This window comes from Eutrema salsugineum, unplaced genomic scaffold (assembly GCF_000478725.1).
Source record: "Eutrema salsugineum unplaced genomic scaffold, Eutsalg1_0 scaffold_2, whole genome shotgun sequence".
Taxonomy (NCBI): Eukaryota; Viridiplantae; Streptophyta; class Magnoliopsida; order Brassicales; family Brassicaceae; genus Eutrema; species Eutrema salsugineum.
Genome location: NW_006256829.1, coordinates 13,995,089 through 14,015,806, shown reverse-complemented (window position 1 = coordinate 14,015,806; position 20,718 = coordinate 13,995,089). Strand labels below are relative to the sequence as shown.

General features: G+C 37.6%; 2 protein-coding genes, 1 long non-coding RNA gene and 1 pseudogene across 3 annotated transcripts; 1 reads left to right on the top strand and 3 right to left on the bottom strand.

The window, feature by feature from the left end:
• Positions 1–1,776: 1,776 nt before the first annotated feature.
• On the bottom strand, positions 1,777–3,432 carry LOC18018669 (acid phosphatase 1). The gene is made up of 3 exons (XM_024156070.1): positions 2,635–3,432; positions 2,322–2,531; positions 1,777–2,125 (listed from the first exon to the last, which is right to left on the bottom strand). The coding sequence occupies exons 1-3, from the start codon at positions 3,021–3,023 to the stop codon at positions 1,948–1,950; spliced, it is 777 nt and encodes a 258-aa protein (XP_024011838.1). The 5' UTR covers positions 3,024–3,432; the 3' UTR covers positions 1,777–1,947.
• A 2,042-nt stretch (positions 3,433–5,474) lies between these two features.
• On the bottom strand, positions 5,475–6,908 carry LOC112086539 (annotated as a pseudogene).
• Positions 6,909–7,572: 664 nt separating this feature from the next.
• Positions 7,573–11,106, bottom strand: LOC18018667 (splicing factor-like protein 1). Its single transcript, XM_006401933.2, has 2 exons — positions 8,522–11,106; positions 7,573–7,899 (listed from the first exon to the last, which is right to left on the bottom strand). Exon 1 carries the CDS (start codon positions 10,878–10,880, stop codon positions 8,559–8,561), a length of 2,322 nt encoding a protein of 773 aa, XP_006401996.1. The 5' UTR covers positions 10,881–11,106; the 3' UTR covers positions 7,573–7,899; positions 8,522–8,558.
• Positions 11,107–11,195: 89 nt separating this feature from the next.
• LOC112086696 lies at positions 11,196–12,754 on the top strand. The gene is made up of 4 exons (XR_002899568.1): positions 11,196–11,838; positions 11,944–12,002; positions 12,410–12,505; positions 12,619–12,754. It is a non-coding gene; the product is annotated as an uncharacterized LOC112086696 (long non-coding RNA).
• The last annotated feature ends 7,964 nt before the right edge of the window (positions 12,755–20,718 follow it).

Sequence of the window (20,718 nt, the reverse complement as noted above, 5' to 3'; positions counted from 1 at the left end):
GATAATGATAGCTTGCTTCTCTTAATTGACTCATTGAACCGATTTTTAATGTTTGCTGATTCATGCTTCTCAAAAGGGATTTTAGTATAAAAGATGATTAGTATAGAAGTTTAATACCTTCATGAGAGGATTATCTTGATATTGAGTTCATGTTAAATGAAGTTGCTTAATCATTTGGTTTATTAACTCACTAGTTTAATATGGAAGCACCCAAGTCTTTTATCTTGTCTAAGATCTCTACTTCATCAGCTTATATCATCATTTGATTATCTATCTTGCTTACTTGTTTGTTTATTTGCTTCTGCTTTAGTTTAAGTCTCTTGTTTTTTGTTTTTGTTCATTTGCTTGCACTTTAAGTGGTTTAGACACCAAAACCCATTTATTGATTACGCTTGACTTAAGATACAAAGCATCTTAAACTAGTGTCTAACCACAAGTATGGATTGATACCTCTTCATTATTACAATAAAAAGGGATTGATAACCCTTGCACAAGACCTAAAAAGTCTTAGTTATCAATTGGCACCGTTTGCTCGAGATCGAACCCGAGTCACCCGCGTGACAGGCGGGAATACTTACCACCGTCGGATCACTGGTCTTCATTGACATTCATTTTAACCGTTGCTAAGATTAAACATACCTAACATAACCCGAATCACCCCACATGCACCCATGAGATTCAAAATTTAACAATACTATCATGGTAACAACGACATATGTTGACTAGAGACAGACTCATATTTACGTCTCTTACCCGTGGCACCGTTTAAAAATGAACACAAAAAATGAAAAAAGAAATCATCAGCGATCATCCAAATCTACATAATGCTAAAGAAGCGTGCTTGAGATATCAATCACATGAAGCGACAACGAGAATCTTCTTGATACAGAATATTAGTTTCACCAGTTGACACCTTATGAGAAGTTTTAAGTACCCTACAATTGATTGACAGATGACTCAGAAAATCAACATAAAACTCAAAAGAAAAAAAAGCGTCTAGCTCTCTTTTTTTTTCAAGGTTTTTTTTCTCCCGTGATATCCTTGTTCATCACATTTATATGCCATAAATGAACATACATCTAGATCAAAACTTGATTGTTGGAGAATGTTTGGAATATAAACAGAAAGTCATAATTACAAATACCTATTTTTCCATTTCATACAAAAAGAGAAGGGTGAAGTCAATATATGTATCGAGGTTGTGATGTTAATAGTCTAATAGAAAAAAAAACATTAGTATTGCGTAAAGAAAGAAGAGGCATAATATCCATGTGCCTTCAGAGATTGGAATTTAAACGGATCATATCAATAATATCATTAATTCATTATGCATCAGCACAGTATAGCAATCTTTGGAATATATACCCAAAAGTTTTCAAGAGTTCTAATAGCTGCTTTCCATCTTTCATAATCCCATACCATTATCTAAAATCTAAATAATAAGGCTCATAGATATGTATATTAACCTTTCTTCAGTTAATTAACACCTGAAAAAAATTATGGCTTCTCTGTTCTCTCTCTTTGGTTCTACATTTTGGGCAACCAGCAACACATTTGGTATCAAGGACGAAACAAACCTAGGAAATCTAGAAAATTAAGGGAAATGCATATACCTCAATGATTATGGCTAAGGCCAAGCTTGGAGTACACCAGAAAGAGGAAACATCAGAGTAAGAAGGGTGTTGCTTTTATCAAATAATTCAAGATTAGAAATACATACACAAACCTAACTTGACGGTTTCTCCTTGGAACAATGAAACAAGTGAAACAAGTTACTGAAAACAAAGCATTCTCATTCATTGATAAATTTAAATTGCTTACAATTTACAAGCGGAGGCAATCGACCTTTAATAACAGTTTTGATTACTCTCTGGTAAAAGTATATACGATTTAAGAAAATGTGTTTGAAGGCAAGTTATTCAAATAAAGCTCCCTTGTCTTCACTCTTCAGGGAATGTAATACATTGGATTTGCAAGTTTGAAAGATCGTTGAGACATGGAGGAACCCAACAAATCACTCCACTGATCACCTGAATTGCCTCTAATCCTATATCCCTCTTTCACCATCTCATCCCTCTTCTCAGATTTGTATAACGTCGCCGTTTTGTGCTGTTCATCCGGAGATCTGTTCATAGAATACACAAAGTCCAAAGAAAGAAAAATGTCTTAAGAGAACACACAAAAGATTGCAAATGGGGCAATAAACAATACAATCCATAGATCAAAACTCCTTATGATTGATTCACCAGCATTAAACATTGCATGACCTAGAAACCAAAGAGCTACATTTTGTTTCTATGACTAAGTATGGTTACTTATACCTGAGAATAAGCTTGTCCCAGTTCTGGAAACCGGCACTGATGAGGTTTTCAACAGTGACAAGCCTGTGGCTCTCCTTCCTCCCTGTAAGCAAAAAAACTTTGTACCCCAAATCTAAAACTCTTTGGTAAAGCTTCAAGCTTGGTGCTATGGCTGGTGCTACTCCTCTCTCTACCCACTTATCAAACTCCGAGTGATCAAAAAGCTCAAGCCTGCAAAAAATCCCCGAATCAAAAGCTCAACATCAAACAAAAGGAACAAGATTGAGAAACCAAACGCAATTTTGAGAGAGATTGTGAATAATTTGGTGTGTACCCAAAGCCATGGTCAATGTAATAAGGGAGATTCGACAAGAGAGTCTCGTCGATATCGAAAATCCAAATATCTTTGCCGTCGCCGGAGGATTCGACGACGGAGCTCGCGAAGTTCGAAGCTTCTTCAGAGACTCTCTCAAGATCGGTGACGTAGCCTTTACCCAAAACGTAGTCCTTGATGTAATCGGCGCACTCCACCGGAATCGTTTGCCACGGCGCGAGGTTGTTCGTCTCCGCCGCGAATCTCCAGCTCGTGCAATGCAGATCGACCTCGTCGCCGCCGTCATCGGGATTCTTGTGCCGGGTCGACGGATACTCGAGAATCGACGGCTCGTCGGAAAACGCCGAAGAAAACAAGGAAACCACAAGGAATATCACATAAATCTTCATCGGAGAATCACCTGGAAAATCGAATCAATCGAAAAACCCACTCAGAAAAAAAAAACGAAAATTGGGTTTTCTGAAATATCAATTGGGTGTTTGAAGAATCAAATGAGAATTTCCGAGAAGTGACACAAATTGAGAAAATCTGAATCAATCGAAAAACCCACTCAGAAAAAAAAGAAATTTGGGTTTTCTGAAAATTTCAATTGGGTGTTTAGGAATCAAATAAGAACTTCAGAGAAGTCCCAAATGTTGAAAAATCTGAATCAAATGAGGGTTTATCGAAGAGGGAATACACGGCGAAAGGAATCAATGGAACAAAATCGAAATCCGAAGAAAAGGGAATATATAAAGGACAAGTTTCGAATTTTGATTAATGGAATATCGTACGAAAGAAGAAACCTTCGAATTTTAATTTCAATGGAGAAGAAATGAAAATAATCGGAATGGTAAAGACTGTTCCTTTTAAAGGCAAAGAGACGACGACAGGAGTGGACGGTGACGTGTAGAAAAAGTCAATATAAAAAGAATCTGTTCGTTTCGGGTTCGGATCTAAGAGAAAAAACCCGATTGGGTGGATCCGAATATCCGTCGATGTTCAGTGGGATCCACAACTGATCCTTTGATGGCGTAATCACCCTTCTTCTCTTATCCTATTGGCTATTAATGATGTCTAATTACAAAACGATAAGGGTATTTTTATTCGACAACGAATCATATATTTTTGTTTTCGGACAACGAAAGTTTGTTATGTGATTTTATTTTTCTTATTATTTAATTGATTTTAAAGATCAATGTTGGTCTAGTGATTAAATGTGTCATGATGATATTCGATTTTTAAGTACTGTAGATTTTAAGTCATTTCAAAATTCTATGTATTAAGATGGTATAGTGGTATGGTATGTATAAAAAATGTCAATGCATGTAACATAATTCTCACAAACTCTTATAAAATTTGGGTAAGATCCTAAATCCAAACTATTATAGTAACAATTTCGTCGGAAAAAAAAACTATTATAGTAACAAATTTGTAGTCCAAACAAATGGATACTTGCACGCACGCTAAGCTACGCGTGAATTTGGTTGTGAAATAATTTTTAAGTTATCTAACCAATAACGTGATTATAAGGCTAATTAATTATTTTTGAGTCGTGTTAATGATCAAAACTTGTTTACTCGACTTTTGGCCAAAAGTCAATCAATATACATTATTTAGATATAAAATATAGTACATGTTTTAGTCCGGTTTAATTTATGTTCTTTTGATATGTGTTTACTTATCGGATAAGACAAAACGTTTTCAAAACTCATTCAATCATTTTCTCTCTTATTGTTTATTACATATTTTAAAGTATATAAGATGAATAGTATGTACAATGGTGAGGTCCGTGAGGAAGTCAAATGATTGAAAAGCTTTACATGAAATACATTTCTGCGGAATAGCCATGAAACAGTAGAAAATTAGTTTCAGCAGATTAATATTTTTTCCGTTATACTGTATTGTAAGAAGTTAAGAGATAACAAAATTATTTGTAAGAGCGTAAAGATGTAAAATGTAAAATTTCGAAGAATATTTTGAATAATTAATAAGTTGAATGCTATTTTTCAGGTTTTGATATTGCTTTTGTTTTTTGTTTTAAACCTTTGGATTTGTTTTCTTAATATCAATAACATGTATTATGTATTATGTTGGGTTTGAATCCGGATGATGACACAATGACAACACTAACACCAATCATTAGACTATGAGTATTTTTACTATTAGATGATAGCCCTCATTTCTTATTATTTCTATATTAATCTGACTGACTAATCAAATCCAAAATATATCGGAATCATATGTGTAAAATGTAATATGTGCTCAAATTGCATATCATTAATGACCAAATGATTTGTTTTAGATGAAAATATCTCCATGCTTATTATCGTTTTGAGCATACACAATTGAATATGGTTTTGTGTGCATACTAAACATATTCACAGTATCTATAACAAAGATAAAAGTGGTTCAAAACTGATTTCTGATTTTGGTTTGCATCTAAACCTAGACGACATGGAGGCTGAAATAAAACCAAACCCTGTGATCACGAGAAGCTAATCGGATTAAGATCAAAATGTTCATCCCATCAGTTGATCCAAATCAGTATCACTTAGAAATGGTATGCATTTCTATACTTTTAATCCGATTCCACAAAGTAAACATCGTTTTAAAAATAAAATAAAAATCCAAATGCAACCAAAACCTCAATCTTATAAATACACATGATCGCACAAAAGAGAGAGCATTATCATTTTGCTTCAATTCCTTTTCTTTATCTTTTGTTAAGTAATTATGTACCAATATGGTTATGGTGTATTTGTTGAGACCTACAAACCGGAGGTGTAATCTTGTACTGTAATAAGTTACTAAAGAAATGAATGAATTTATGTTGACCCACAAAAATAAAATGAGCGCAAAAAACGGCTGTGAGAACATCTCGCTGGTTAAATAGGCTTAAAACGCTACGCAGTTTCAAGAACATGAACCAAAACGGACCACGCTTTTTCTTTTGTTTGCCTTACTGATTCTTACGTCAGAATCGTATCCATTCGATGATGGCTGCATAAAAGAGTGTGATTGGACAAAAGGTTCACATTTTGTAACGGCAAATCAGTCACCGGCGAAGTACGGTGGTTCTTCATCCACTCCTCATGACTCTCCGGTCATAAGTATACCTATCAGTCGCAACGCATGGCTACTGCATCACATCCCGCAAACATACCATAACAACAACATTACTCTCTTAAACTAACCTGACTTCTCTCGCAAGTAAACAGATAACGTAAGAAACAAGTTATTGTTACCTTAAGTAAGGGGCAGATGAAATGGCTTGGAGGTTGCTTCGACGAATCAGAAAGCGAGTTTCATGCTTTATCAGCTACTTTCTTCAAGATCTCCAACATTGGAAGAATCTGATTCTCTAGATCAGGCCTGTCTTTAGCACGGAGCTCTGTACAATACAAGGCTAAAGCTGCTAATTGCCTGGTTTCTTTAATTGGCCAATCACCTGCTTTCTTATCAAGAATCTGTATCAATTCCTCGTCGTCGTTGTTCTCCATGGCTATTTCTACTGTATACATCAGTGCTATAGCCGGTTGAGCGGTAAGCAGCTGCAGAATGATCATACCAAAAGCATAGGCGTCTGATTTCGGAGATAACATTCCAGTTCGTTGATATTCAGGATTATATAGCATAACGTTCCAATGGGGCTTGTCTGTTTGTACATTATGAATTTTTGATAAGGGGTCGACTTGGATCATTGTGGAGAGACCTTCGTCTCCTACTTTGCTGACGAAGTAGTGGTCAAGTAAGATGTTGCCCAGTTTAAGAACACGGTGAATGATTGGTTTTGGTTTTGATTTGTGGAGGAAGACGAGCGCTGATGCGACTTCCCAAGCGATTCTGAACCAGACGAACCATGATATTGGTTGGCTATTGTTGACTTGGAACAGTCTATCTTCCAAGCTACCGTTTTCCATCTACTCGTAGACTAGAGTACCGTGGTCAGGGCATGCTCCTAAAAAAAGAGAACCAAGATTTTGAGCTAAGAGAGAGAAAGAAATGTCAGTAAAAGAAAACTTTCAAACAAGAAAAACTTTTGGATTTTTGTGTACCTCTTGATCGAATTACTTGAATAGGTTACTTTCAGCTGAATGCAAAACTTTGACGGCAGCGATTGTGTGATGCAGATTACATTTGTAAACAGCACCATAAGCTCCTATTCCAATCTTTAGATCTTCAGAGAATGATGAAGTTGCGGTAGTGATTTCTTTCCAAGTGAACTATTGGTATTACAGCTTAGGAGCCACAAGAGAACTTTCTTCAAGCTTCTGCTTCTTCTTGGCATCGTGTGTTTATTTCATCTCTGTTTCTCTTCTTTGTGCAGCTTCTTTCTCTGCCCTTCTCCTCTACTCAAGCTTTTGCAGTTTCTTTTAATCCCTTGGCCGTGGGTTCATCCCCACAGATGGTGGTTCAAGTTTTCATTGATCCATAATATATTTTTTTTCTATTATTGTTTATTTTTTTGTGTGATTTTTAGCACAAACCCCTAGAAAATCACACTTCATTTGTCTCCCTCTTCCATCTTTACAAAGTTGGAGTTTTCTCGCTAAGCTCCTTCGTCGTCGTCATTTGTCTCCCTCTTCCATCTTTACAAAGTTGGAGTTTTCTCGCTAAGCTCCTTCGTCGTCGTGATGAACTTGGAGGCAGGGATGGGGAACATGGTGATGTGTCTGTTAACAGACTCATTTAGGTTCTGCTATGTATATTCCCCAGAGTGCTGGTCCTTTGCAGCTTACTCAGCTCGTCAGTAAGTTCCTCAACAATGTAACAATTATTCTCTCTCTGCCTAAATTCATTTAAAGAAGTGATTTTTAGGATTTCCAAAAACTTACTATGTTTCAAGTGTTTATTTACTCTCTTTTTTTTGATGGTTTTTTTTCTAGCTAATCCTGATTGTCGAATTTTCTGTTAATTAATTACTAGAAATGATTGCATCAAATTTGAATTTGGGTATTTGATAAAAGCAATTGTGAGAAGCAATTGTGAGTAAATGAGAGAGAGCTCAAAACAGATCTAACACACTGGTCACCGGTAAATATGAGTATTGTGAAATAAAACATGAACCCGAAACATATATAGTCCTACAAAAGAGCAGCAACTATTATCAGTAACACAAATAAAAATCTTATCGCCTTTCTCAATTATGGAATTTGGGGAGCTTTCAGCCTGAATCTCTGCATATTTCACAACAGCATAGCAAGGGTTAAGATGTGAGTCCCAAACTTCCAACAAGAAAGGTGTAAAGAAATCATGGTACAAGAACTCCAAGAAACATCACGCCTGAAAAAAAAATTAAACAGTAGAAAGAAAACAAAGATTTGTGTTAATGAGCCATATACAATAACAAAGACAAACTTTTCGAACTTATGCTAGAAGCAGTTTAGATCTTGTCAAATGGAATTACTAAAAACAAATGCATTTTATATGGGACAGATAACACATTAGGAGTTACTTGATAAATAGTGGTGAGGAAAAAAAATTTCAGGTTAGATTGACAAATATTCAAACATCCAACTTCAGAGTTCTATGTTTCAGTGTCGGATATCAGAATAGGTGCACCTTTAGGCTGTGTGATTGCTCACTGTGACAAGATAAATGAGCTACAACAATTAGTTTTCATGTGACAAAACTATAAACAGAGAAATACATTAAAAAAACATAAGCATAAAAACTTTTATGAAAAAAAGGAAGGAAACAAGGCAAGACATGCTCGACTTTGTTTATTCTGCAATTACAAGTGTCTAAAAAATGATTTTGGGAAAATATATTTTTAAAATCGCAGAAAAACTTTGAGGAAGATTTTTTTTTTATCATATGCTAATGCTATAAGATTCAATTTCAAAATTGAGCTTCAATACCTTTAAGAAGAACAAAACAAAAACATTAAATGAGGATATCTTACCTTCTCCCCTAAGGAGTTTCTCCTCTAAACACACATGCTATTTTATCTCAGCCATAAACTTTTCATACTCAGAATCTTTAGCAGAGGATGGATTCTCTGCAGGTGGCAGTACAGGAGGCTTGGGAGCCCATGGTATGTTTCCCATGCTCTGCGAATATTCAGCAGAAGGTGGCATAGGAGGATTAGGTGCCCAAGGTGCATTACCTAGACCTTGTGAGTGATCAGATGTTGACAAAGGAGGATTGCTAGCCCGTGGGATGTTGTAACCCATGCTTTGGGAATGATCAGTAGACAAAGCCGGTGTTGGTGGCAGTGGAGGTAGAACAACATTGTAATAAGATGGATAACTAATGTACGGAGGCTGTCCAGGCAAAGAGCTACTATAAACACTCATTGGCACAGATGAAGCAGTAGTACCATTGTCTGCTTGTACCCCTGGTGGGAAGCTTTGTTGGCTTTCACTAAAAACGGTGCCAGGTGGAGGAGCTTGTGTCACATGAGGAGGAGGTGGTGGTGGGTAGTTCATTCCATAAGGAGAGATATGTTGACCAGGGGGAGGATGATAAGAACCCGGAGGGGGAGGAGCATATGGAGAATAGGAAGGAACAAGAGAACCCCAAGGAACTGGAGCTGTTGAGTAGGGAGGATTTGGCAGTTGCCCACCAGTGGCATATTGTTGTGAAGGATAGGCACTGGGTGGCTGGTTTGGAAGAGGATAAGCTTGAGTTGGTGGCTGAGGAGCTGGAGGTCCAGATGGTGTTGGCTGTTTACCAGCAATCCTAACAGCAAGTGTTTTACCTTCTAACCAGTAACCATTCATTGCCTGAATGGCAGTATTGGCCATATGGACATCAGCATACTTCACAAAACCATAGCCTCTGCTCAAACCAGACACACGGTCCTTGATTACCTTTGCCATCACAATTTCACCAAAAGGTGAAAACAGATTAATCAAGCCATCATCTTCAAGCATCGTAGGTAAAAACCCAATGTACAGATTTGTTTCGTCATATTCTTTAGAAGGTTTGACCGAAATTGACTCTAAACCAGGATGCGCACTTGCCCCACTCCCCGCATTGTTAACCCACAGAGGATTACTTCCCGGACCAAGAGCCAAGGTGGGACTCTGTTTAAGTGAAGATTCAGGGACAGTTCCTCCCAACTCAGCCAAGAAGTTCTGATATTCATCGTCCATTTTCTTTCCAGTGGTACCCTTCACCGGGCAATCAATAGTAGGGTGTCCACCATCACCACAAATCTTACAAAGAACATCACTTTTAAAGGTATTTGTACGAGAAGGACACGCATACTGTCTATGTCCTGGCTCACCACACAGCCTACAGAATTCTTCATCTCTTATCGTTCCATTCAAGGTGGCAAGCTCCCTGAGCTGTTGCCTCTTGTGTTCGTTCAGCACCTCATCAACAGGTTGCAACAGCTTCTCAACCATACCAGCAGCAGCTTCAAGAGCTTCCTGAGTCTCAGCCTCGACTAAAACATGCAAGTCCTCATTTTCCGAAGGGTCATATTTCAAATCCTTCTTCTGCTGGAGCCTACCTTCTTTTACAGATCCTTTTCCCCGAATCACAATCTTAGCACCTGTTTCCCTCTCCATTCTCTTCTGAGTATTCCCCCTGGGACCAATAATAAGACCGATGAAATTGTAACCGGGAAAATCCTTCATCGGAATGAAAAGCTTCTTTTGGAGCTTAGGAGGCCTATAATCCGCCGGAGGTTTAAAAGCAGGGTTCTTCTTAATGATCTGAGAGATGATCTCTTGTCTTTCTCTATTCAACCTCTCTCTCACTCTGTACTCTCTAGTGTTTATCCTAATTCCCATGTTATCATACACAGGTTCTGGTGAAGGAGACCTTTGTCCTTCCGGTCTATCATCTAAAGCCATACTAGACTGCAACATCCTACTGATCTCAAGTAACCTACTATTCAAAGTTTGAATCTCGGGATCAAATTCGATACCACTGGTGAAATCCTTCATGAAATCAGGTAGCTGTATTACCGGTTTTGGCTCATCATCTGCCCATCTAGACTTACGCTTCTTCATCCCAGTATTGGAATCACTACCGCCACCACCACCTTCGGTGATAGGGTTATTAACCAATTGAGTAGGCGGAGGATCCCACCGGCTCCGACGTTTTCTCCGGCTTGTGTTTTCTTCCTCTCCGCCAGATTGATCCTTGTTATCATTCAATGTCTTGCTAACAGCATTCTCCGATAATAAAGGTTGCAATAATTCAGGCTTAGCTACAGAATCATTAATTTCGGGCAATGAACCATTAAAAGCTTCAACAATCGGAGGTTTTGAGTGATTCAAAGCGAGAGAAGCAGGATTGGAATCCATGGCAGACAGAAGATATCGTGCCTAACAAATTTACCGGCCTGTTAGGCGCCCAGCGCTGCCCTATCGCTGAAATCTGAACCGAATCGGTCAAACAAACCGTAGACCGATATTATACCGATTTATCGCCCAGCAAATTGATTAAAACCGATTACTTTCCGGTTTAGTGACAAAATTTAACTTGATAGATCTCCTTGAATAAGATAGTCAGATCCTAATGGGCTTTTGATAGAGGTCTGTTCGTTGTACAAATATGAGAGCACAACACCCTATTTATATTGAGTTCTCAGATTCTTTTTTCATAGCAACTGTCGATGTGGGACAATTTACACAACAAATTTCATAGCAAAGTTCCGATAATCCCGATCTCTTCTATTTCCGATCTTCTTCATCTAAGCTGCTTGAGATTTCCGATTTTGTTGATTTCAGTCTCTGTTTGGAATCAAGCTCAGAGGCGGAGAAGCATAACTAAAACCGATGATCTCTGTTAACGGATCGAGACGGAACGAGCATCCTGGCTCATCAAAACCGCCAACTCAGGTATCGCATTCTAACTTGGAACATGACCAGACAGATTCGCCGTTAGGTCATTAGACATTGAATAAGGTAATGGGAATCGTGAAGGTTGATGCGGAAAATTGAAATGCCAGTGTGGAAGAGTTTGAAATTAGGATTGGTCTCGTTAAGCTTCGAAGGAGATGCTATCTATTTGAACAATGAGGAACTGGCCAGATTATCGCTTATAGCTTGTTTGATTATCGTTTTCTATGTTTATCCTGCTCAGACATCTCAAAATTGGAAATGATTATTAGTAGTGGCTTGTTGATTTGGTTTATTGAAATGGCCTTCTGCAACAAGCTTAATGATATTTTGAAGCAAGGGGTTTCTCAAAGCTCAAATGTTCAAGTGACATCTATGCTTGACTATCTCCGTTACATGTCACCAAGCTTTTTTGTTGGTGGTAGGTTTATATATCTTCCCTTGCTTTTACTGGTTTTGTTGCTTGCACATTTGCTTGATTTGATAAGTTTTTTTAACGTTTTGTGTATGTACATTTGCTTTCAAGTCTCTCATGGGGGAACTCCTTTTAGCAAGCTTTCTCTAACTTTGGCCAAGTGACAGAAGGTAAACCATTGGTTCTGTTTCCTTTTCATTACACAATAGAAAGTGTTTTTGTTTAGATTGGTTCTAAATGGCTATGTGACTACATGTATGTAAAAAGTTATTCACGAATGTTTCAGTTATTTTAGTCAAACCCGATGGAATGATGATTTAATTTGATTATGAACGTTTGTGAGATGGTATCAGTGTTTAGTTTCGTAGTGTCTGCTTAGGGACCTAGTAATGTTGCTGATTAATTATGGTAAATATTACTACTCATCTGAATGTTGTGGCTTTGGTTGTGCTTGTGTATTTGCTAGCATTCTTCATTAAATTCATCATCGATGCTGTTGCTCGATTTTCTTTGCTAAGCTGGCTTTGAATTGTATTAGGCAAGAAGAAAAAGGTAACACAGTTTACTACTTTTACAGGTGAATGAAAATTGTGGGGATATATGAGCTTAACAACATATTTCAACCAGCAGAATCTGACATTCTTCGTAAATGTCTACTGTGTCAAATGACCATGTAAGAACCATATCTACATGACGACAAAAAAAAAGAACCATATCTACATAATTTTTTTTATAGGTTGTATTCTATTTTATTTATATAATTCCAAAATTTGTGTATGATTGCAGGCCTGCAAGGTTACAACTTACAAAAGCACCAAATAATACGAAGAGGAGAATAGAAGAATACACAAATAATAAGATTGCAGATGTGATGTTATAGTTTTAGTGACGTTTGTATTTTATGTAAAACAGATTTCTGTATTTGATCAATTAGATTATTCGTGTTTTTTTTATTGTTCGAGTTTTTTGATTATTCGAGTTTTTTTTGGGCAAAACAAATTTATAGTAATTTGAACTTAAAAAGTCACAGTACATTTGATTATTCGAGTTATCTTGTGAATTTTGAATTACTATTATCAATATTAAATAGCATAAAAATAATTTTTTAAAAAATAAAATTTTGATATATGTCGGTTTATAAATGATCCAAAAAGAGAGGGTTTGACTCTTGAGTCAGAATTAAACTAATATTAGATTTAATAAAACCGACACAATTTTTCCGATGTAGAAGTAAATGTCATTTATAAAAATGAAGTTAATATACTTAACGTCGTACGATATTAAGACAGTTTATAAAACGACACTATTTTATTAAATTAATAATAATCAACGTCAAATGCCGCTTAATTTGAAACAGTTTTATTTAAAGCCTCTTTTGCTATCAATCCATAGAAAAGTTCTCGAGGGTGCTGCTTTTAATTTTGAGTGAATTAGGTGAATATATCAAATGGGGAACGAAATTCGCTGCATGACCAAAGGCCCACCAAGAATTGTTATCACTGTGTTCATGGTCATCAGTAATGACAATCTTACCCTCAAATATTTTACTGAAGCTTAACATGAACAGCAGGTTCTGACAATATGGTACAATTTATAGGGGACTAAAATATAAATAGAGTAGACAATATCTTTATGCAAGAAATTACAGCCATACAAATTTTTTTTCCTAGACGTATCATATACATTATAATAACAAGTTACATATTTTGATATAGATTAACAATTATTATATACACGATAAAAATAATGTTAGATTGATAATAATAATGAGTTATATAGATGATTAAAGATATTATTGATATACTCAGCATGTTACATATAAATTAATGTCCAACATTATAATTTACTAGATAAAAAATATGTTAAATTGCTAACAAGAATGAGTTATATAAATGATTAAAGATGTTATTGATATACTTAGCACGTAACATATAAATTAATGTCTAACCTTATAGTTAACATGGTAAAAAATATGTTAGATTGATAACAATAATAAATTATCTAGATTGTTATAGATGTTATTTTTGTAGTTAGTACGCTACAAATATATATAACACTCTATATATATTGTTAGCAGTCTAATAATAAAATTATAAAAGTAATTTAGATAAATACACACTATTATATACGTTAGCATCAATCTAATAGGATCATCATCGTTCTAACAGTTGAATACGAAGTTGTTTTTCCTTACAAAAAAACCAGAAAAGAAATTTAATTTGATCAATGATGGAGAAATCAGGTGACTATATCAGTGTGCAACCAATTCAGATAGATGCACACTTATCATACTGGTGATAGCAATTAACTCTCTTGCCGCCTGGTTCTTCGCTAGCGGCGATATTCTCTTCGGCAGCAATGGTTCCATCTTGGTTAAAGGAGCACTCACCCGATTTCGAAATTTGTACAGTCTCCAGAGCCGATAAAAAATATGTGAAATGATGTCTTTTGTAAACGTCGGTTCTGTTGCCAGAAAGATAAACACCAGATGAATTTTTGGTTTGAAAAGGTGTTACAATTGAATAGTTTCCCAAATTAATGCCACGTAGGGACAGAGTCTAGATTATAATCAATATTTTATTTTTGAGGAATCTGACAAAATTTCCTCTATAGTGTAGGTAGTCGCATAGATGAGTATGGGCTAAAGGGTATTTTAAAAAATTGAACAGTGTCGTCTGCTGCTCTTGGTCATTTTTGCAAATAGTCTTGTCGGGATGGTCATTTGTTATAATTATTCTTTAATTTTTCTTTTTTTTTTAAAATTCTAAGTCACCCACTTTTAAGATTAAGAAATATGTTGAACGTCACTAAAAAATGGTTGAATGCGAATCAGTGGAATTCTGATATTTCAGAGCAAAATCTTTTTCAGATAACTAATATGACCTGAATTCCAATAAAAACTTCAAAACTTTACAAAATTGATTGTGATGAGTTAAAAAACCTAAATCAAGTGGTACACTAAGACCATCTCTATGGTAGGTGTTTTTGGACACAGTATCATAGGATTAACTGATTTTTTTAAAAAAATTAACACTACAAGAAAAACACCGTTTTACAACGGTCAAAATCGTCGCTAATTCGTCGTAATAGGGCTATTACGACAAACTACCGACGATTTTCAAATCGCTGTAATAGACAAATCGTCGTAAAATCGTCGTATAATCTACGACGGTTTATTTTCGTCGTAACATCGATGGAAAAAGATCGTCGTAAACGCGTCGTACAGTTTACGACGACTTTACATCGGATTGTCTCGATTTGGTCTTCGACTGAAACCGTCGTAAAGTCGTGTTAAAAATCGACGTAGGATCGTCGTAAAATATACGACGCAAGTTTCGTTGTAATTCAATCGTAAAATATTTTAAAACACGGACGTATATTCGTCGTATCAGTCGTCGTATAATATTGTCATAACTTCGTCGTACGAGTTACGACGAATATACGATGGTTTAATAAAATAATAATAATAATATTACGACGATTATACAACGTTTTGTATAAATGAAATTAAAAAAAAATTAAATTCGAATTAAAATTTAAATTAAAAAAGAATTAATTTACAATTTTAATTTTAATTAAAATTCAAATAAAAATTAATTTTAGTAATTACAAAAAAACCCTAAAGATCTAAATCTAAACTAAGGTCGATCCCGTCACCGGCCTGCTCCGCATCGTCCTGCTCCACATGTTCTTTGCCGGGTCTTCGGTTAGAGGTTTCCGCCGCCTGATCCCTGGGTCTTCGGTTGGAGGCTTCCGGCGCCTGATCCCCGGCTCTAGGAGGATCAACCTCGAGAGACCGGAACATCTCCTCGTCCGTCTGCACCGGTGGTTGCCTCCTAGAAGGTGACGCAGATGATCTGACAACTCCAGCTGCCCGCAGCCTGTCCAATTGCGCCATGAGCACCGGATTGTCGGCCCCAATAATCTCGAAGAGATCGTACAACTGGTCGATCTTCGTCTCGTACTGGGTCCGCATCTGATCGATCTCCTAGCGGATAAGCGGATCCGGTGCCCGGACATGACCAGTTGCCGTAGCGGCCGGGCACTACAAGAAAACATGGATTTAGTGACCACAAGAACAGTCGCTATGTAGTCGCTAAAAGTCCATTTACGACGTATTAGCGACTAATTCAATTGGTCGCCAATATTGAGTCACTAAATAAAATAGTCGGTAATCAGTCGCTAAATAGCGACTGATTAACGACTAAAGCCTCTCGAAGTAAATTAGTCGCTAATCAGTCGGTAATTTTGCGACTGAATAACGACTACATTTGCGACTCAATCGCGACTAACAGCGACTATTTTTACATTTTCAAACGGTAATTTGGTGTAATTTAACGACTATGTACCGACTAATTCCCGACAACGTTGCGACTGATTTACTACTGCATTGTGACTGTTTTCATAATGAAATTCATTTTGGTATTACGAATTTGCTCCTTTATACCTTGTAATTTGAATCCACTTATAGATTTTATAAAAAAAATTGTTTCACATAATAATTTGACACTATATATATGAAAAGAAGAAGCATATAAACATTAAATTACATATGTTCTTCTAAAAAAAAAAGAGATCACATACAAAGTCAAATGTCATAGTAACTTCCATTGGAAAATGAGTTATTATATACAACAATGGAGATAAGTCAAAACGAGATCAAAGTCATTGAAAAATTTCTAGAGCCTAAGATTCTGAGAGATTACTAGAGAGCACCATTGATAAGAGTTCAAAGGAGACCAAAAGAGTTCAGAGAGGTAGAGTAACCTATGATTCTGGGAGAATAATGGTTTGAGGAGCAGAAGTCATCGGTGCAGCATCTGGCTCTTCAGAGGTGTTGTTTGCGGCCAAAAAGTCTAAAAACCCTGGATCAGTTGCAGCCAAATACCTTTCGACCAGGGAGAGTTTGTCGATCTTGGCTTGTTGCTCTGCAGAAACTCTTGTAAGCTCGGACTTTTGCCTTGCATTCTCAGCTGCTTGTTCTTCTATTTTGCGTTGAGCTTCTTCTAGTTGTTCTTGCAGAATCTTGTATGTTGAAGAGCTACCCGGGTACTTCCTCTTTCCATTGATATGCGACTGTGAAAGGCTTCCAATTCCATATGGAATGCCTCTTTCATTTGTGAATGTCGACTGCAACAACAAAAGAATGATTCAAAAAAAAAAAAAACAAACGATCACACTATATTATAAAATACAAACAACAAACAAAAAACGAGGACTTACCTGGAGAAAGAGGTCGTTCTCCTCTTCTACGGTTAGCTCCTCTAAAGCATCTGAGTCTAGTGCCCCTTGGTTACTAATTCTAGCTTCGAAGTTCCTCTTATATCTTTCAGCCACGCTCTCTGCCTTTCGGTCTACAAAGGTCCCATCTGCTTTTGTGTGAGTCTTGATGAAAACTTCACCAAGACTCACCGGTCTTTCCAATTCTTCTTCCTGCAATGATAAGAACAAGATGCAAGAGTTAAAAGTTTAAAAGAACAAGATGCAAGATGCAAGAGTTAAAAGTTCAAAAGAACCGATGATATAGTACTTACCATTTCTTGTTGGATTTGTAGATATGATTTTTGCCCTGACACGTGTATGTGAGGGCCAAGACCCTTACGTTCAGACAGTCGAGCCCCTGATGTGGTTGCATTCTTCTCTTTGGCTTCTTAAGTGTTCCAATACTGGGTCATTTGCTTCCAGAGAGTATCACCTATCCAATTAGGTTGCTCCCGAGAAGTCGTTACTTTGCTTACCATATCTTTCATCCTTTGTTGACATATACTCTCAAACTTTTGTTGAACAACACCAGTTATTAAGGGATCCCAGGTGTGTGTTTTCTACAAAAAAAATGAGAGAATATGATGTTAGTGAGAAAACATAAAAGATAAAAAAACTGAATCAAAGTTACAAAAAAGGGAATACATTACCGCGAATTCAACAAAGAACCGCTCCTGTCTTTCCCGAGGCACACATGTCCAGCTATAAAAAGGACCATCGAACTTGTTTGTAAAGACTTTGGTTATCTTACGGGTCAGTGAAGACTTGTCGCGACTAAACCTACAACCAGAGAAACAATCAGTTACAACATATGCAATATCAATATCACAACAAATGCACCAGTACATGTCACATAACCAATACACAGACATATGCAATATCACGATGAGAACAATATCACATATGTACTAGTAATAACCAAAACAGGCATCAGTTTCAAACAAGACACATATCACACGTAGCTACACATCCTACACGAAGCTACCCAACCTACACGAAGCTACACATCCTACATATATGTGTGAATCTATCGTTCCAAGTTGTATTCGGCCTAAGTTAAGAGAGAGAGAGAGAGAGGCATACCATGTTGTATTCGGCCTCTTTATTGGAGAGAGGACTGTCGTAAACTCTTCTCTGCCAGGTTGAGTGAGCATAGCATTGAGGATTTGTAGCTGGTCCTCCGCGAGATTGGCTGGGACTAGGTCTTCTTCTTCTTCAAAGGTGGCTCCTTCATCCGCTTCAGAATTGGTAGCTTCAAACGCTGGAGAAGTTTCCTCTTCAGACATTGGAGAGGGTCGGTGATGAGAGTGTGTAGAGCTTCATGTTTGAGGCGGCGGAGAGGTACGAGGTTGAGACCGTGGAGAGTTGGCAGGTTGAGACTCCGAGCTCCGGCGTTGACTCTGTGAGTGCTGGAAAAGCTGATTAGGCGGTGGATAATCCCTCACCGAGACCGATGGTTGGCATGTGCGCACAAGTGATGGCGGAGATTTGGTGTTCTCGCCGGAGTGAAATCGTACCGATTAGGAAGAGGGGATGGAGTTCTGGCTTGCGAAGAAGATGAACCACCTCTTCCTCCTCTTCCTCGTCCTCTCTTCCTTCCAGCGGCACCCATCTGCGAATAGATTGAGAGAGAGGAGAGGAAATCGATTGTATCGATTAGGGTTAGGGGAAGAAGGGGTTTAGTCGATTAAATGGAGGGGAAACTGTTTTAGAGAAGAAATGAAATTGATTCAGAGAGAGGAGAACAGATTCGATCGAAGGGGATTAAGGTTTGGAACAGATTCGAACAGATTCGAACAGATTTGATCGAAGGAGAAATTGGATTGAAGGAGAAAGGGGATTAGGGTTTCTGGATTGAAAAAAACGATAGAGAAGAAATGGTTACGTGTTTACGTTTTGGGCTGATTTTGGGTTTAATTACGTTTTTGTTTTTTTTTGGTCTAATTGCGGTCACAAATCAGTCGCAAATTACCGACTGTTACATTTTAGTCGCTACATTAGTCGTTATTTGGTGATTATGTTACGACTGTTTATCTTAGTCGCTAATTAGCGACTACTCCGATTCTGATATCTATTAGTTTTTAAATAAAGGCAAATTAGTCGCTAAATAGTCGGAACTCGTAACGACTTATAGTTCAGTCGCTAAATGTAGTCGCTAAATCCATGTTTTCTTGTAGTGGGGTTATCACGGATGGATCCCATCCCTAAAACCCGGCCCTTTTTCTTAGGGGCAACCTGAAAATATGTAAATAAATTTTGTTAAAAAGTATAATATAAAGTTAAAATTACATTAAATAAGAAAAAGATCTTACCTCTTCAAAAATCTGGTCCATCTCCGCCACCGTCAGCGTCGGGGTAGATTGGACCGAGCTACCTCCAGGAGACGCCGGAGGCGCCTGCTGAGTGAGTTGCGTCTGTCGCTCCTCGATCTGCGCACATGCGGCGTTGTAGATCTCCTCCGCCCGAGGATCCGTGAATTCGCTGTTCCTCTTCTTATGGGTCTCGGCGAAGACCTTCGTCGTCGGAGGAAGTTGTCCCCCGTTTTCTTCGACCTACAAAATCAAAATGAAATTATTAATAAGACAAATAAGAGTTAATTATTTAAAAACAAAAACTTAATAATTTAAATTTACCATCATAAGTCGTCTCCCGGCAAAAGGAATCTGACCAGAAGTGTGCGGAACGTTCTTCCGATTTCCCGTATCGTCAGTAGCGTTCCTGAAAAATATATTAATTAGAATGTATTAAGGAGGAAAACACATATTTTAATTTAATCTAAACACAAATTAAAATACCTGGATGTGGAACACTTGGCGGCAGTAGTCTGGTTGTGCGGAGTAACCAATACTGGACCAGACCCTGCCAGACGGTATCGGCCATTGACGCCGGCTTGGCCTTGTCGCCGTCGACCTCCCACTTCCGCTTCCAGTCGGAAACGGTGTTGTTGAGGAGGAACTTGACCTTCTCTTTGAAGGCCGTCTCCACATGTCCGTGTGCGGAAGTTTCCCAATGTCAGTTTTGCTAGAAAAAAAAACAAAAAGTTAGTAATTATTGTAAAAATTAAAAATAATAATATAAATTAAAATTTTAAAAAATTACTTACCGCAAAACACTTGAACCAAGTGTCAAGAGTTGCCTGATCCAGCTTCTTCTAGCTGGTATGGGTTGTATGAAAAACTCTTTGATGATGTCGGCAACGTTACGACCGACCGCGTTGTCGGTCGTAAACCTAGTCAAATGCAAATAAAAATTAAGTTAATTTCAATTACTTATAAATATTATTTGTTTAAAAAAAATTGAAAAAAAAATCTCGTACCAAAATGTCCCCGGAGCTTGATCCGGATCGAGTTTGTTCATACTCTCACGACCCGGTTGGCGTAGAAGATCTTGTACCGTAAATTGGGCATACGGTACAGGCTGTATCGAGGCTTTGGCTGGTGCTGGGGCTGCTGGTTCGGCTGGTGGTGGTGGAGGCGGTGCAGGCTGTGGTACAACGACCGGTTGTGAAACCGTTCGTTGTGTCTCAAGGACTCTGGGATGACGGACCCTGTCGCTGAGGTGGACAGGGCCGTACCGTCCGGATCTACCATCTGTCGGTAGTGAAACCTCTTTGCCCGAGGAACC

Bases quoted from the DNA above. Each gene is read 5' to 3' on its own strand.
- LOC18018669 (XM_024156070.1), bottom strand. From the start codon at position 3,023: ATGAAGATTTATGTGATATTCCTTGTGGTTTCCTTGTTTTCTTCGGCG. The intron at 2,532-2,634 runs GTACACACCAAA...GATTTTTTGCAG, and splicing joins TACATTGACCATGGCTTTGG to GCTTGAGCTTTTTGATCACT. The intron at 2,126-2,321 runs GTATAAGTAACC...TTCTATGAACAG, and splicing joins TGGGACAAGCTTATTCTCAG to ATCTCCGGATGAACAGCACA.
- LOC18018667 (XM_006401933.2), bottom strand. From the start codon at position 10,880: ATGGATTCCAATCCTGCTTCTCTCGCTTTGAATCACTCAAAACCTCCG.